Source organism: Ceratotherium simum, chromosome 8, assembly GCF_057802395.1.
Source record: "Ceratotherium simum simum isolate JZ-2026a chromosome 8, ASM5780239v1, whole genome shotgun sequence".
NCBI lineage: Eukaryota > Metazoa > Chordata > Mammalia > Perissodactyla > Rhinocerotidae > Ceratotherium > Ceratotherium simum.
The window spans coordinates 63,283,201-63,302,387 of NC_141907.1; the positions used below are offsets into that span (position 1 = coordinate 63,283,201).

The 19,187-nt window shown below is 39.0% G+C and overlaps 1 protein-coding gene across 3 annotated transcripts in view; it reads right to left on the reverse strand.

The window, feature by feature from the left end:
* CNOT6L (CCR4-NOT transcription complex subunit 6 like) overlaps positions 1 to 18,819 on the reverse strand; it is a 107,200-nt gene extending 88,381 nt beyond the window's left edge. The window contains exon 1 of one of the 3 annotated variants that reach the window (XM_087434470.1): positions 18,541 to 18,819. In XM_087434470.1, coding sequence (XP_087290596.1) covers positions 18,541 to 18,605 — 65 coding nt within the window. In that variant the 5' untranslated portion in view covers positions 18,606 to 18,819. Of the gene's footprint in view, positions 1 to 17,414; positions 17,522 to 17,698; positions 18,175 to 18,540 lie in introns of those variants that run through there. The other 2 variants (XM_087434472.1, XM_087434471.1) reach the window with 2 other exon arrangements.
* Between the last annotated feature and the right edge of the window lie 368 nt (positions 18,820 to 19,187).

Here is a 19,187-nt window from a genome sequence, read left to right on the forward strand (position 1 = left end):
AAATTTCCTGTTTTGTTACTTAAACTCATTACCTTCCTCCTGAGCTAACCAATACAGAATTTCCTTCTTCTTGTTTTGAGGCTGACAAAAAGAGGACGGTATACTTACAACATACTAGGTAAAACAAGCAGTTACCTAGAGTCAAGGAATAGAATCTGATATCATTTTCCAAAACCTAGTTGCACATAATCCATATCTATTATTTCTCCATTTGAGGAAGAGCTAAATATACATTTTTTATTAACAATTTTTTAAAACTTTATTTTGAGGTTGTTTTACAAAAAGAGGGAAAAAAATGAATGCTTTATAAACATTTATCAAAAATCCATTATTTTTAATAATTAGAACTGTGTTCCTTACCCTAAAAACCTTATAGTCTAGGAAAGATGAGAAAAACGTAAACAATGATTACTATGTTCTAAACATTTACATATTTTCCATTTCCTTCTAAAATACATTTAAAGTTGCTTTTCACAAAGGATATATAACGCTGCTTACAAATAATCATATTTTAATGAAGAAATGTGTGTAAATCCCATAAAAGAGCTACTAAGAACAAAATTCGACTGGAGTAGTTCTTGACCAGGTTGACGACTGTGAAATGTGCTACAAGTACTATAATTCGTAACTAATAACAGTAAAAGTGACCTAAATTTGTATACAACTCATACACACAATATAAATATATTATATATTTATTAGTATTGCTATCCCTATCCTCTTACTGACATTCTAACAATGAGAGAAAAAGGAATAGAGTTACAACTATTTCTCAAAGATATTATAAATAATGATGGATACATGTTGCATATGCACATATCACCTTCCTATAGGTTGTATGGCTTTATTTAGTGCTCATCCTATTAAAATATAGCAGTCTCTCATCACTCTAATGAAAAATGTTCTCATTAAACATAAATGACTTTCAAATTACTAAATTGATTTTCAATCCCCTTTTCAGTTAGTACTCATCCTATATGGCTTCTCTGGTTTTGAAAACTGAGGACCACCCTCTATTTCTTGAAACTTGCCCCTCCCTTATCTTCTGAATCAGATTTTAAATTGGCTGAAGGAAGACAGAGTTTATGAGTGGAAGAGAGAAGAAAACATGCACTGAATGCTCAGTCTATGTCCAGATACTGTGCTAGACAATTTGCGTGCATTATCACATTTAATTTCACTAAAATTAAAACTACATATTATTAATTACCATTTTACTAATGAGAAGCTGAAGTACAGAGAAGCTGTGAAACATCCAACACTTCACAGCTAATAAGTGACTGGACTGGAATTTGAACACAGGCAAGTCCAAATACAAAATCCAAGCTTCTTCTACTAAACAATGACAAGTTTAATTTTAGACATTTCTAGAAGAAAATGTAGAATAATAATCTCACAATCTTGGAGTGCAGAAAACTTTTCTAAGCAAGGTAAAAGATTATAAAGAAAAAGAATGAGGGCCAGCCCCGTGGCTTAGCGGTTAGGTGCAGGCGCTCCGCTACTGGCGGCCCGGGTTCGGATCCCGGGCGCGCACCGACGCACCGCTTCTCCGGCCATGCTGAGGCTTCGTCCCACATACAGCAACTAGAAGGATGTGCAGCTATGACATACAACTATCTACTGGGGCTTTGGGGGAAAATTAAATAAATTAAAAAAAAAAATTTTTAAAAAAATAAATAAAAAAAAAAAAAAAGAAAAAGAATGACAGATTGAACAATATAAAAAAAATTTTAATGTCCATAAGGCAAAGAGCAAAGTCATAAAATCAAAAGACAAAGAGGAAATTGGAGCAAAAAGTCTCTGTAATATTTATAATGGACAATGAGGTAATGTTTCTAAAATATAAACAGCTCTTACAAATCAATAAGAAAGAAATGTAAACACCTCAATAGAAAAATTTTGGGTAAAAGTCATAATCAGGCAAATCACAAAACACATGCAGTGGACAAAAAAAGTGTGAAAAAATATAACCCCACTATTAATCAAATAACTGCAAATTTTTAAAAACATGTGACTATTATCAGAATGGCATAGATTAATAATGTGAATAAGAGTTTGGAGAAATAACCATCCATTACGCAACTGGTAGGAATATAATTTTATACATTTCTAAAGGGCAACCTGACAAAATGTATCAAAATTTTTAAATGTGCCGTCATTTTAATCCAGCAAGTCCACTTCTAGAAATTTATTCTTTAAAAAAGTGTGCAAAAGTGTATATACAAGTCTTTTTACTATATTAGTGTTGATAATTGCCAAAAATCAGGAAATCAACTGCAAATCAATAGGGGACTGAATTACAGTATATCAACAAAACGGATTACAATTCAGCCATTAAAAGGCATGACATTTGGAAATGTAAAGTGATGTAGCTGCTGTGGAAAAGTTTGTCAATTTCTCAAAATTTAAACACAGAATTGCCATATGATCCCGTAATTCCACTCCTAGCTATCTACCCAAGAGAAGTGAAAACATATGTCCACACAAAAACCTGTACATGAATGTTCACAGCAGATTTATAAAAGACAAAAAGTAGAAACAACCCAAATGTCCATCAGCTGACAAATGAACAAAATATTACATATCCATACAATGGCATATTATTCAGCCATAAAAAGGAATGAAGTATTGTTACACACTACAACATGTAATAATCTTGAAAACATATGCTAAGTGAAAGAAGTAGGACACAAAAGGTATGATTCCATTTACATTAAATGCCTAGAATAGGCAAATCCATAGAGACAGAAAGTAGATAGGTGGCTGCCAGGAGATGGAGAAATGGGCAAATTGGAACTGCTAATAGGTATGAGGTTTCTTTTGAGGGTGACAGAAATGTTCTGGAATTAGATAGTAGTGGTAGTTCACAACACAGTGAAAATACTAAAACCACTGAACTGTACACTTTAAAATGGTGAATTTTGTGTTATGTAATATACATCTCAATTTTTTAAAATGCTATAAAATTTTTAAAAGCATGAGGCATATTTATTAACGAAAAATGGCCATAATATGTTGTTAAATGAAAAACGAAGTTTAAAAAACAGTATCTACAGTATGATTCTATTTATGTATGTTTTTGTGGTTATATAAGTACACATTGCCCAGAAACAAATAATGGTGCTATATATATTACACTACTAACAGTCTTGATCTCCATGAGTTAACATAACCAGAAAATTATGCTCTTCAGGATCATTTTATTTATTTATTTATTTTTACAAAGAGCACATATTTCCAGAAGCAGACATGAAAAAATACTGCCATCTGCAAAGAAAAGTATAGTACTATGACAAAAATACACAGAATAAATTGCAACAAGGAGATAACACAAGCAGAGTGTTAACCTGGGGTCCATAAACCTAAGGGAATCTGTAAATTTGTATAGGAAAAACATTATCACTATTTTCATTAACCTCTAATTAAAATTTAGTACTTCTTTCAATTACACCTAAACAACCTACCATAATAATATTAGCAGTACTTGTGATCTGTCCCTAACACAAGTTATATTTTCATATATTATAGTTGTTATAGCTATCTCAAAATATCATCTATGGGCCGGCCCCGTGGCTTAGCAGTTAAGTGTGCGCGCTCTGCTGCTGGCGGCCCGGGTTCGGATCCTGGGCGCGCACCGACGCACCACTTCTCCAGCCATGCTGAGGCCGCGTCCCACGTACAGCAACTAGAACGATGTGCGGCTATGACATACAACTATCTACTGGGGCTTTGGGGGAAAAAAAATCAATAAATAAATAAAAATTATAAAAAAATAAAATAAAATAAAAAATATCATCTATATATATCACCACTTGGAAATCATGGTAGTTAGACTCACTGCTTGATCTTCTTATTTAAATGCATTGACAGAGAAGCATATATATTAATATATCACAAATTTGCTTCTAAATATTTTAAAATTTAAATTTTTAAATATTTTAGTATTTCAATATTACAGGTTCTTTTTTAATCTTATTTTCCTTCATTCACTTAAAATCATTATTCTAAAAAGGCTTCACAGCCTTCTCCAGACTGCCAAAGGGTCTATACCACCAAACATCCACCCACATCCAAACATAGAACTCATTCAATCAGGAGGATACTCTAATTACTCAGGCATAAAGTAAACAGGGCCTAAATTCAGACACAAATAGAAATCATTTCAATTTTAATCAATTTGTCTAATACAAAATTTTCTTCCCCAAATTGTCTCCTCCTTCTAATTTCTCAGTCATCTCTGACTTCTTTCTTCATATTCACCAGTGTCACTTATGAGCTTCCTTTCCTATCCTAATTGACATGGATCTATTTCTTGACTTATCGCTTCATATTTTAATTTTATCTCTTTAAAAAAGAGCCTCCCTCTTCCCATTCTAATCTCAACTGATTCTGCATACCTCAACCAGATTAACCTTCTTAAATAATTATTTTCAAACTATCAACCTGCTCAAAATCAATGATTCTAATGTCTTTAATGGTAATATTGATAATTATGAGATTCTAGAGCCATATTTGCAATAACTATTAATCAAAACTATTATATAGCTATGTCCTATAAAATATCATCTAAATCAATATTACAACATAAAATTCAGGTATTAATAAGAGAACTTCAATTTATAGATGTAAAAGCCACTTGCTGCTCTAGAGTTGAACCTAGAATAAAATTAGAATTCCTTACTCAGGCATTCAAACCCCTCCATAATAATCAATCTCCAATTTGCCTTACCAGCCTCCTTGTTCCCACTGAAGCTCTGGAAGTTAACCAGAAATAACTCAATTTCCCTCCCATCCTCGAATGTGGACTCATGCTTTTTTGTGTGTGTGACGAAGATCAGCCCTGAGCTAACATCCACGCCAATCCTCCTCTTTTTGCTGAGGAAGACCAGCTCTGAGCTAACATCTATTGCCAATCCTCCTCCCTTTTTTTCCCCAAAGCCCCAATAGACAGTTGCATGTCATAGTTGCACATCCTTCTAGTTGCTGTATGTGGGATGCCACCTCAGCATGGCCAGAGAAGCGGTGCGTCCGTGCACGCCCGGATCCAAACTCGGGCCGCCAACAGTGGAGCGCATGCACTTAACCACTAAGCCATGGGGCCGGCCCCGACTCATGCCTTTCTACTACCACATAAATGTAGTAGAATTTATGTTATGTAAATTATGTATGTAATTTCTAGCATTTCTAATGCCATTTGATCATTCATTCATATAATAAACAGTTACTAAGCCCCTAATATACACCAAACTCTTAGTACACAGTAGAGGTTAAGCCGCTGCTATGTATCAAACACTTGAACTACAAAGGTAAGGTATCTCTGCCCTTAAAAACTCATAGTCTAATGGAAAAGCAGAGACATAAACCAGGTAAACACAAGACAATGTGGTAAATACTATGCAAGACGAATGCATAGGATGCTAGGGGAGCACAGAGAAAGAGCATAAAGCAAAGACTGGAAGTGTCAGGCAAGGTTTCCCAGAGTAGGGAGCACCCAAGGTGAATTATTAAAGAAGTAAGTAAGGTCATAAAGTATAAGGTATTGTAGTAGGCACATAGAAAGCATAAACTAGGCTATATAAAGTCACTCAGTATGGCTAGGCTGCAGAATATCTTCGAGAGAGGAGTCATAAATGATAAAACTGGAGAGGTACACAAGGCCAAGATCATGACAGGCTTACACATAATGCAATGAAATCTCCATTTTATTCTAAAAGCAATAAGCAGCAGCAGGATATCCTGGAAAGTACACAGGTTTAGGAATTCCAATGACCTAAATCCAAATTCGAGCTCTGTCATTTACTTGCTATGTGACTTTCATCAAATCTCCCTCTCTAAGCTTCAGTTTCCTCAACTATAAAAAGGGATTAATAATATCAATTTTGCCAGGATTCTAACAAGAAGTTAATTCACATAAATCTTCCAGCACAGGAGTCAGCAAACTACAGCTTGGTCTGCCAGTAATGAATGGTTTTCCATTTTTAAAGGACTGTCAAAAGACCAAAAAAATTACAACAACAAAAAAGAAGAGTATAGGACAAAGACCTTATGCCACCCACAAAGCCAAAATATTTACTATATATACCCCTTTACATAAAAAACTTGCCAACTCCTGCCCTTAGCACATAGTAGGCAACCAAAAAGTAGGAACTATTCTTATTATTGAAGGATTTAAGCAGGGAATTTAAGTAACATGGAATGAAGTTTACAAGGATCTCTCTGGTAACAATACATACAAAAGAACAGAAGTTACAGGAGCAATAACGCTTGTTGGGAGACAAGCAAGGAGAATGTTGCAGTAATCCATTAACTTTTCCTTTCCTTCCTTCTCCTGAAGATAAAGGTGAGATCAACTTCTACCTCCTCTCTTTATCCCCGTAGGTCACACAACCATATGTACTCTGTACATTATAGCACTTAATGTTATTTTTCACTTAGCATATTCTGCCTTCGTTTCCTATTTATCCAGGCTTAAATTCTCTATAAGTAGTATAAGAGTAAGTATTTTGGTCAATCAGATCCTGTTTTAAATACTGGTTTTACCAACATTTAAGACTTGTTATTTAACCGTATGTCTCCTAATAATGAGAAACAGTAATAGCTAACATATACTGAATTTTTTAGTTTAGTTTTGTTTTTTTACTACAAATGTACCACATACTGTTCTCAGCACTTTATAGGTATTACTTCATTTAATCCCCAAAACAACCCTCTAAGATAAGGATGTTTATTATCTCTCTATTACAGATGAGGAAACCGAAGCATGGAGAAGTTAAATGAGTTTTCCAAGAGCTAGAAAGTGAACGATCCAAGGCTCACATTCTTAACCAACGACAGAATGAGAATATACTGCCTAATTCACAAGATTTTCATGAGACTAGTTTTGATTACATATTTAAAGGGAAGGAGATGACTTTTCACAGTTCTTAGTACTCAGTAGTCCAATAAATATTAGTTCTACTTCCTGGTAGAAAAGACTATACTCTAAACTTTTTATTCCTCAGACCCTGAATACAACAGCATATAGCGAGTAGAAGCTTAATAAATATTTATTAATGGATTAGATACACTTTTAGTGATTAAAATTCTTGTACTGTTTAAAGGTTATCTTTCTGTACATAATTCACAATGTATTACTTCATAAATTTATATGTAGATGTTACAAAAGATGGCACTAAATATGAACCTATAGCAGAACATACCTTGTTGGATTTTTGGTTTGGTTTTGTTTTAAATATAAACATTATGATCAGATACCAATGGATATATATGTAAAGATCCAAACAAAATCTTTGTATAGAGAGACACTAAGGTTGGTATATCCTAAATTTAGTTCTATTCTCTTAGCAGTATTGTAACTGGTATTATATAACTCTGATCTATGTTACTCATTTAGGGAATCTATTTAAGTAATTTGGGAAGAGAAAAATAAAAAGATTCTAAACTATAAAGTTACAGAGAGAGAGGTGCTCTCCGCAGATGACTATAAGGAAGACAAAGTGTTATAACTTCTATTTCGTCTCTCCAATTTGTGTCACCAATTTCTATTGTTAATAAATGAAAACAATATGAAAGCCCAAAATTACCAGGCGTCTCTTCAGTATGAATGATGAGTCTCTCATACAGCAAAGTGAACTACTTGTTTCTTCAAAAGATTAGAAATAAATTTTATCTGTAATGTTTTAAAGTGGATTAAAAAATTAATGAAAAGTAATAATCCTGCTACAAAAGAACAATACAAAACAAAAATTCTATTACCACTTTCCAATTCTGCCTTGTGAACAGGAAGATTCTTAGCTAAACCCAAAGTTATTTAACTTCTGAGACTTATAACATGAAGGAAAGAAAGAAAATTTTTAAGAATATTTATCTAGGGGCCGGCCCCATGGCATAGTGGCTAAGTGCGCCTGCTCCGCTGCTGGCGGCCAGGGTTCAGATCCCGGGCACACACTGATGCACCACTTGTCAGGCCATGCTGTGGCGGCGTCCCACATAAAGTGGAGGAAGATGGGCACGGATGTTAGCTCAGGGCCAGTCTTCCTCAGCAAAAAGAGGAGGATTGGCATGGATGTTAGCTCAGGGCTGATCTTCCTCACAAAAAAAAAAAAAAGAAGAAAGAAATATTGTCTAACCAGAATGTAGCTCCATGGAAACACAAAGTTTCAAAAATTAAACACAGGGCAATCACCACATCAAGTGAAATATAACCTTACCTTGTAGAGCAAAATTTCCTAAGAAAGCTATTAAAATTTTTAGAAAACTATAAAAAAAAACTTACAAAAACAAAACCAGTGATGCTCAAACGTTTTGAGAAAAAAGTCAGGTGACAGCCAGTTCAAAGTAAACATGGTAAGATGTGGTACACACACACACATACAGACACACAATGGAATACTACTCAGCCATAAAAAAAAAAAAGACGAAATCATGCCATTTGCGACAAGGTGGATGGACTTTGAGGGTATTATGCTAAGCAAAATAAGTCAGAGAAAGACAAATACCATATGAAATATAGACAAGGAAAACAGATTGGTGGTTACCAGAGAGGAAAGAGGTAGGGGGAGGACGAAAAGGGTAAAGGGGCACATATGTATGGTGACAGATGGAAAGTAGACTTTTGGTGGTGAACATGCAGTATATACAGAAGCTGAAATATAATGATGTACACCAAAAATTTACAGTTATATACCAATGTGACCTCAATAAAAAAAACAACAGCAAAAAGATTGTTTGGTTTGGAAAGTAAAACAGAACAGATTAAGTAAATTTAGGACTTCATTAAAAAATTAAATAGTAACTAATTAGAAACAACTAGCAACAATAATAACTAAAATTCAAAATATGCAGATTTTTGGCAAATTAAAATAGTTGAAATACAGAAACCCAAAGCTATTATTATAGTAAAATTAAGAGAATTTTTTCATTCATAATCCTTGTTAACTTGATAATTAAACTATCTCATTATGGTTTTAATTTGCATCTCTGATCACTACTTGATCAGGTTTTTCACATTTATTTTTTCAGGCTATGTCCTCTTTTGGGAACTGTCTGTATCCTTTGTCCATATATCTATAGAAGTCTTAGTATTATTTTTCTAATCAATTTACCATCTCTGTTGCAAAGACGTATTTCATCGTCTAGCACTACCTAGCACATTTATAAGTGTTCAATAAATATTGATTTCATTGAAAAAGTTTTTAAAAATTTTAAAAAGTAAACACGGAATTCTTCATTAACCATATCCTTAATGTCACACAGTTTTGTTTCTTTCTTTTTAATTCTATGGTTATCACTTCATTTATGATTTAGTATTCTCTCTGCTTCCTGTGTCCCCCTCCCACATAGCTACCAAATTAATCAGAAAAAAACTCTCCACATTGTTTTTATTGCATGTTTTTCAAAAGAAACAATATTCTCCACTGCTCAAGAAATCTGAGTTATTTAGAAAAATCTTCAGTAAACGATTAAGGGCCCTCCAAAATATGTATATGAATTGATGGGAAAACAATTAGAGAATGTTAAAGGAGAAGGCAGCAGCCCTGATGGTCTAGTGGATTTGGGGCTCTTACTGCTGCGGCCCAGGCTCGTTTCCTGGTCAGGGAACCACACCACCCATCTGTCGGTTGCCTTACTGGGGCAGTGCATGCTACTGTGATGCTGAAAGCTACACCACTGCTATTTCAAATACCAGCAAGGTCACCCATGGTGGACAGGTTTCAGAAGAACTTCCATACTAGTCAGACTAGGAAGAAGGATCTGACTACCCACTTCTGAAAAAAGTGGCCATGAAAACCCTATGGATACCAGTGGAGCATTGTCTGATACAGCGCCCGAAGGAGAGAGGATGGTGCGACAAGACGAGGTAGGGTTCTGTTCTACTGTACAGAGGGTTGCTAGGAGTAGGAATCAACCTTAGGGCTCTAACAATAACAAAAAAAAAAAGTAGGGAGGGGAGAGGAGGAAAGAAGGGAGAGGGGAAAAGAGGAGAAAAAAGCTACCCCTCTTTCCCAAACAAGTTAAGCATTATTATCTGCCACTCATTACTGGACACAGCATCTTCACCTTTCTAATGTATATTTCATACTTCCCTCAAACCTCAACCTTTATACCCCTTCATGATAAAAACAATCAACAAACTAGGAATAGAAGGGAACTTCCTCATCCTGATAAAGGCTATCGATGAAAACCCCACAGTTAATATCATACTTAATAGAGAAAGACTGAACACTTCCCCCCCCCCAAGATCAGGAACAAGACAAGGACATCTGCTCTTGACACTTCTTTTCAACAATGTACTGAAGGTTTTAGCCAGGGCAATTAGGCAAGAAAATGAAATAAAATGCATCCAGATTGGAAAAGAAGTAAAACTACATCTATTTACAGGTGACATGATCCTTGTTATACAGAAAATCCTACAGAATCCACTAAAAAACTGTCAGAACTAATAAACAAGTTCAGCAAATTTGCAGGATACAAGATCAATACAAAAAAATCAATTGTATTTTTATACACTTGGAATGAACAACCCAAAAATGAAATTAAGAAAATAATTCCATTTACAATAGTATCTAAAAGAATAAAATATTTAGGAACAAATGCAACAAGTGTAAAATTTATACTCTGAAAACCTCAAAACACTGTTGAAAGAAATCAAAGATCTAAATAAGTGGAAAGATCCCATGTTCATGAATAGGAAAACTTAATATTACTAAGACAGCAATGCTCCCCAAATTGATCTACAGATTTAACACAATTCCTATCAAAATCCAAGCTGGCTTCACTGCAGAAATTGACGAGCTGATCCTAAAATTCATATGGAAATACAATAGACCCCAAATAGCGGAAACAATCTTGAAAAAGAAGAACAAAGTTGGAAGACTCACACTTCTCAATTACCAAGCTACAGTAGTCAAGACAATACTGGTGTAAGAAAAATTATACAGAACAGAATAAAATTGAAAGTCCAGAAATAAACCCTCACATTTAAGGTTAAGTGATTTTCTCAAGAGAGACAAGACAATTCAAGGCGGAAGGAATAGTCTTTTCAACAAATGGTACTGAGACAACCATATATCCACATGCAAAGGAATAAAGTTAGACTCCCTACATCAGGCTGTATATGGAAATTAACTCAAAATGGATCAAAGATCTAAAGGTAAGAGCTAAAACTAAAAACCTCTTAGGACAAAACAGAAGGCTAAATCTTTGTGAACTTAGATTAGTAAATGGTGTCTTAGATATGACACCAAAAGCATAAGCAACAAAAGAAAAAATAAACTAGATTTCATCAAAATTAAAAACTTTTGTTCCTCAAAGGACACCATCAGGAAAGTGAAAAGACAACTCACTGAATGGGGGAAAATATTTGCAAATCGTATATGTGATACAGCACATATCTAAAATATACAAAAGACTCTTACAACTCAATAATAAAAAGATAAATAACAACTGAAAACTGAGCAAAGGATCTGAATACACATTTGTCAAAAAAAGATATATGAATGGCCAATAAGCAAATGAAAAGACACTCAACATCATTAGGGAAATGCAAATCAAAACCACAATGACACTACTTAACACTCACTAGGAGAGCTATGATCAAAAAGACTGATAATAATGATGTTGGCAAGAATGTGGAAAAACTGGTGCCCTCATACACTGCTGGTGGGGATGTGAAATGGTGAGGTTGTTCAGAAAAAACAGTCTGAAAGTTCCTCAAAAGTTTAAACATAAAGGCACTACATGATTCAGCAATTCCACTCCTAGGTACATACCCTAGAGAACTGAAAACTATGTACACAAAAACTTATATGCGAATGTTCAAGGCAGAATTATTTATAATAGCCAAAAAGTACAAACAACCCAAATGTCCATCAGATGACAGATAAACAAAATATGGTATATCCATATAATGGCATATTATGCAGCCATAAAAAGAACAAAGTACTATTACACAATATAACATGGATGAACCTTAAAACAAGGTAAACGAAAGATGCCCATGATAAAAGACCACATATTATATCAAGATTCCATTAGTGGGGCCAGCCCAGTGGTATAGCGGTTAAGTACTCGTGCTCCACTTCGGCAGACCAGGGTTCACAGGTTCAGATCCCGGGTGCCCACCAATGCACAACTTGTCAAGCCATGCTGTGGCGGTGTCCCATATAAAGTAGAGGAAGATGGGCAGGGCCATTAGCTCAGGGCCAATCTTTCTCAGCAAAAAGAGGAGGATTGGCAACAGATGTTAGCTCAGGGCTAATCTTCCTCACACACAAAAAGAAAAAAAAAGATTCCATTCGTATAAAATGTCCGGAATAGGCAAATATATACTCAGAAAGTAGATCAGTGATTGTCCAGAACTAAGGGTATGGGAGAATGAGGGGTAACTCATAGAATATACGATTTGTATTTCGGGTGATTAAAACGTCATAAACTTGTGGTGACAGCTGCACGACTCTGAATATACTAAACACTACTGAGTTATATATTTTAAATGGGCTACTTCTATGGTAAGTGAATTAATTATATCTCAAAAAAGCTGTTACAAAAAAACAAAAAACCCTCTCAACTCTTTCTTTAAGTAGTCCCTACCCCCCCACCATTCCATTTAATGTCACTCCCTCTCAGAATGTCTGTAAACAGTTTATACTGTAGTGACTTGCCCTTGTTCATTTATTGTTTTGAAATAACTAAATTATATGTTTTATCTCCCTCACTCACAAGCTACAAGCTTTGCAAGGTTTTCTTCTACTTCTTTCATACTTCTCTTTAGAACCGAGTATAATAGTGGGTACAGAATGGGCCCTCAAATAAGGTTTTCAATTTTCAAAATGCAAAATATTAGAAATATTTACCATGGAGAAGTTAACCAAATTACTCAAAAATCTTCCTTTGGGGGAATACAGATATATATAACTCCCCAGATCCCTAGCCAAACTCTTCAGAATAAAATAAGTAAATGTAAACATAGAACTGAGGTTTCACATTACAATAATCCTAGGCAACGAAAGAATAAGTTGTGATTCAGTTAAAATTAAAATTGTCCCAAGATAAAATTCCTTTAATGTGTTAGAGGTTCAGTGTTAGAGCAGTTAGTCAAAGAAAGTTGTAGTATTTTCATCATGAAACATGAGCACAAGTTAATAATTAAGCCTTTGTTGTTTACTTGATGATTTTATTGTTCTTTCTGGGTTAAGGCTCACATATATTAATTACAATGACTTTAGAATTACAAAAACAGCAATAGCAAACAATAAAACATAGTAAGGTCAATTTCTTTAAAGTATAAAGTAATAATAATAATAATGCTCTATCTCAACAACAGAAAAAGAAAATTCAAAAAATGTGTTTCCCATGAAACTATACTCCAGAAACTGAAATGCAAAGTCAACTGATTTCAAAGCACAAAGAGAAATAACTCAAACAGCCAGAACCCAGTAAACCACAACGACAATTAGTAACTGGATAGTAAAGGAGAGATCTTCTAAAGGTTATAAAATCCAATTGTAATGTTCTCTGTAAAACTTGTATCTTTAAATAGCTGAAGTTCACTTGTCATTCAAACCCCTCAGAGAAGAGAGCTCCTTCTTGCCTCCTCCTCCTCCTTCTCCTCCCCCTCCCCCTCTTCTGGCTCTTACTCCTTCCCTTCTCTTCCTCCCCCATCCCCAATTTTACTCTTTGAAGATGGAAAGCAATTTTTAACTATTATAATTCACTTTTTAGACATAATTTCTTAAATATATGCTACCATCTAAAATAACATCATGAAATGTCCCAAGCTGTCCACCATCCAGGGACTACATTCCCATCCCCCTCGCATTCAAATAAAGCTCTGTGACAAATTCTCACCATAAAATGTGGGCAGATGTTTGTCACTTTAAGTCTGGCAGTTCTTAAGAAATGGTCTGTGAGTAATAGGCAGGGCTCCAAGACCCTAAGGAATGGTGGAGCCATAAGATGTAAGAAGTCTGGGTCCCTCAATTACCACATGGAGGAAAGCCACAAGCCTGCTAACCAGGAGCACCTGCACTAGACTGTTATGCGAGCAAAATATAAACTTACATATGTTAAGCCACTAAAATTTTGGAGTGTATTTATTACCCTAATTAGCATTACTCAAAGTAATACATACACAAAGTCTTAAGTATTTCAATTCCCCCTAACTAAAGACATGTATAAGAAATATTTTGGAAAGATTGTTTAAAAGCCCATTTAAGTAACACAATTTTAAAACCTAAACAATTTGCCACCTTGATTTTGTTATAACATAATTCCTTTAAACAATGATAGCATGAGCAGTGCCAATGTTAATAATAAATTTCACAGTCCAATAATCCACATATTAATATATTAGTTCAGTATCATCTATTTTCATGATTCTTACAGAAAAATGTTTTCCTCAATTCTCCCAAATTAAAAAAAAGTTATGAAGTGTTTTAAAATACTATAATTCATAATGTCTAATGAAAATTACCAAATACCTAGTTAAGGGCAAAATTCATTTCTATTTTACTGTTTTAAAGTATTAAGAATTATCATTTATAATTTTTAAGGTACAAATTTTTCCTTTAAATATAACCATATGGCAGATAATTCTGTTCACTGTAAATGCACATACCCATAACACACATGCTTTAATAAAACCATTACATTTTTCATTCTAATAAAGTTGTCCCTACTACCCTTGACAAAAATCCTTCACAAATGTGTTGAAATTTTAGTGCTTTACTAGGTTTTCTTTTAACATTGCTGATATAAATAATAATGATATAGGGCCTAACTGGGAAACCTGGCATTAGTAAACAGAGACATTATAAAGTGAAACCAATCAAACTCCTCCCACATACTCTTCACCCTGCCTTCACCAAAAAAAAAGTCCTTTATTTAACCTCTCTGTTGCCTTTACCTTAAATTCCATACCATTATTTTTTCCACCACAATACAGTTAAAATTAAATGAGCAGCACATTTACAGCTCTAAATAGAATAATAAAAACAGAAAATTATCAAAAGTTGATAAAGGATTTTTGCTTCCATCAGGAAAATATTCCAAGAGGTTTTGTTTACCAGAATCAGCCAACATGAATTACATAAATAATAAAAGAATTACGTAGCAATTTTTGTAGCACTTATACTTTCTGAATCTATACAGATAAAGTAAACTCTAGTTCTCTGAGTTCTTTTTTAATGCTTGATTGCACTGGAACATATATGTGATACATATAGCTTAAAATTTTTTTCCCAGGCTACACAGCAAGAACTCATAAAGAGTAACGAAACTGAGAGATGGCCTATTCGAAAACATGAAAAAAAAATTAAGTATGACTATATAGTCTCTATAAACTAATACAACAGGCTATTTTAATGAGTCTTATTTCTGAAAAAAGACTTCTAAAATACATCAGAAGTTGTTTATTTATACCTTATGTACATCAAAGGACTGTGAAATGTTCTATTGTCTTGATTTTTGACTTAGTTACATAATATTTCAATAATTAAATGAGTATTTATACTTGTTTTTCAATGCCCGCAGTCAAGGCTGCAGGAGAAGGAACTAATGCTTAACTAAGCATCTACTATGCGCCAAACATTTGTTTTCTCCTTCTATCCTCAGACAACCTTACTACAAATGTATTATCTCTGTTACAGAGAAGAAAACAGAGGCTTATAAATATTAGATACCTTGCCTCAGGTCAAAAAGCTAAGAAAAATGGCACAGCGAGAGTTCTGAGGTCTGTAAAACAAGTCCTTTCTCCACTAAACGACATGTGTTGTTTTTCCAGTAGTGGTCACAGAAAACAGTTCTCCACCCATCCTATTCTTCCCCCTACTTCCCGGTGAACAGCATGGAACATTTCTTTGTGAGACCAGGTTCAGAAAAAAGCAATCTCTGGCCACCGTGACAGAGCATGGCCTCCAAAGATAGAACCTATATCTTGACTTGATCCACAGGGTTTTCTAGATGGGCTAACTAGATGCGAATGGAAGAGGGAAGAGTAGATCAAGTAAATGAGCACAGAATTATCCAAATACCATTTCTATTGGGTTCTGAAGTGCACTGTATACCTAATACCTACTGGCCGATTTATCTTTACAGTTGCGTTTTACTTAGACTACTCTCAAAATAGCTCTCCAGGAGCACACACTGAGTAGACAATAGAAGCTGCTTGATCTAGGTTTTGGAGACTGTGAGGGAAAACGTGTTTGTTTGTGTTATGCATGACTATCTTGACTGGCAATTAAGATAACTAACTACAAGCAATAAGCTAGTGTCTCCCAAAATGTAGTACTGTGCTTCCAATGTGGACAAACGGCTCAGCCCAACTCCTGAACACAATCCATCTCAAGAGCCTAGGCTAACTAGTCGGCCGAGTTCAGGATGACAGCTCCAGCAACTTCCTCTTCCTCACCGACCCCCTCAGCTCGGCGCGTACACGCCTTTCCCCCTAGGAGGCAGGATAAAACAATTTCGAATGCCCCAAATGGATCCAATCCCACCAACACCACAGGACACGGAAGCCAGCTTCCATTTCTTCCCCGGCCTCTCCAAGAAAATCTTTTATCTTTAAAAAAAAAAAAAAAAAAAAAAAAAGGCGTACATCTTACCAAGGAGAAAGTACGTGCAACGAAAAATGAAAATATGGATGTAGTCCCTCCACACAGCCGTCAGGGAAGTATTTAAGGAAGGGATCCCGCCAGCGCGTATCCCCGAGATTTACTGCTTTGATTCACTTTCCCTCGGGTTCCACCGCCGGCCGGGGAGAGCTCGCAGTTCGAACGCCGAGCTACGCCTTCGCCTCTCCTCAGGCGAGCCGGCGGCCGGGGCGACGGCAATCGGCGCGTCCCGCCTCCGACCCTCACCTGCCCGGGCCCGCGGCGGCGCCCTGGGCCCGCGCGGCCCGGGAGGCGGCCCGGGAGGCGGGCGGGCGCCGAGGCGGTTAGGCCGCGCTGCAGGCCGGCGCGCTTCCTGCCGCGGCTCCGGGAACGGCAGCCCCGCGGAACGGCGGCGCGGCCCGACCGCAGCGCGCGTGCCGCACACACACTCGCCCTCCCGGCCCGGCCCCGAGCAGCTCTCACCTGCGAGGCTCCGGAGCCTCGGCTACAGAGCGGGAGGGACACGCCGCTCGGGGGTCCCGGACACACGGAACCCGCCCCCAGAGTCCCGGGCCCTGGGCGCGGACACCCCCACCACACACACACACCCCGGAACCTTCGCCGCGTCCGACCGCGGCGCGGGTCAGCCCCACACCCGACACACACCCACTCGCCGTGGGTCCTCAGGCCGCCTCTCCGCCCGCCAAAGTCCCAACTCGCGCACCCACACGAACATTTGTCCCTCTCCCACCTCATCTCCCCGGGGACGCGCTCCTCTTCCCCACACTCTCGATCCTACTCGCAGGCACACACACACTCTACCTCATTCTCTTCCTCCGGCCCAGAAGGAGCGACAGCAGCCATTTCCCCGCGGCAGGGGAAACACACACACAAACACGCGCGCGCGCGCACCAGGCCCCCACAGATGCTTCCCCTCCCGAGCGGCCGCCGCAGACGCAAACACAAACACCCACGGGCGGCCCGCGCTCCCGCCCGCCCCGAAGGGAAGCCGCCGCCACAGGCAAGGCCCGGACCCCGGCTCTCCGGCGGGCGGGCGCGTACGGCGCCCGGGCCTGGGTCGCGGAGGGCCTGCGCCCCCTCCTCACCTGCATTCAGCGCGCCGGGGTCCGGGCGGCGGCGGCGGCGGCGGCGGCGGCGGGGCGGCTGGTGCTGGTGTTGCGGCGGCGGGGGAGGCGGCGGCGGCGGTGGCGGCGGGGCTGAGGGCAGCAAAGACATGCAGGCAGCCCGCCGGGGGGAGAGGCACCGGCCGGAGGGGACGCGGGGCGGGCGGGCCGGGCCGGGCCGCCTGAGGAACGGCAGAGGCGGTGGCGAGGAGGGAGGCTGAAGGGAGCGAGAAGGAGACGGATGGGGGGCGGGGAGGGGACGAGGGCCGCGCCGCCGGGCTTCGGGGACGGTGACCCTGGGCGCGCAGGAGAGGCCCCGCGGCCGCCGACGCGAAGGCCCCCGCCGGAGGAAGCTTCGCCCCCGCAGCCGCCGGAGCCGCGGCTATTACTCCGAGAGCCGCGCAGAGCCTGGCCTTGGCCTTGGCCTCCTGGCGCCTGGGCTGCCGCCGCTGTGGGGGTTACTGCTGCGCCTGCTGCTGCCGCGGCCGAGGCTGCTGCACAGAGACGCCAGCTTTCGGTGCCTTTGCTCTCGCTCACACACGTTCACACCCCCGAGGGCTGGGGGAGAGGCGTCCGCGCGATATCGGTATTGAGATTAATAACAAGGTGCAGAGAGTGCGAGGAGGAGGGTTGATTGACGTGGAGGGGCTGGCGGGAGTCACTCACTCCCCTGCGCGGAGGGGTGGGGTGAGGGCAAGGAGGCGGAGCTCCAGCGCCGCGCTTTGGCCCCGCCCCCTGGCGCCGCGTTTGGTCGTGGTGCGCGTGCGCGCGCGGCTGCCAGGGGGTCTTGCCTGTTTTCTCCTTTACCCTTGCTGTTTTCTTACTCTCTTTTCGTGGCTTGAGTGACGAGCAGAGCTGGGAAGGCTGGTAGGGTATCAGAAATCCACATCCACTAAGCCATGGTGGGGGAAGGGGAGAGAGAGGCGAAGCCGCCTCACCCGGTGTTCGTGCCTGTACTCGGTGCTGTTTACTGCTCGCTCGCCCGAGGCGGCGTGACGGCGAAGCCGAGCGCCGGTCTGGGTAGCTAACGAGACGCCAGGTGAGGTGAAGTAACCGAAGGAAATGTTTCCGGACCTCTTCGGTGGGTTTTTTTTTAACGTGTGCCACCTGTGTAAGTTGTATCGCGAAAGTAAATAAAAGAACCCGTGACGCCATGCGATAACCCGGTCCTGTTTATTTTCTAATTCTCCTTTCTCGCGATAGAATTACGTTTGTTTGCAACCGCCAGCTACAGAGTGAAAACATCAAAATGTAAACTGGAAATATTAATATTTACTTGGTGAATGTGGCCTTGACATTTTAAGTTTCTGGGGTTTAATTTTGTTTTTGTGAGTCAGTTTCAGCAGTCCCAAAACAAATCATACCAGCTCTAGAGGCAGAATACTGCTGTTGCAGTTGTGCACAATCTCTTTCTCAATGCATGCTCCGGGCTTGTGTACTTACCAGTATTGGTCAAGGGTTTATTAGTAGT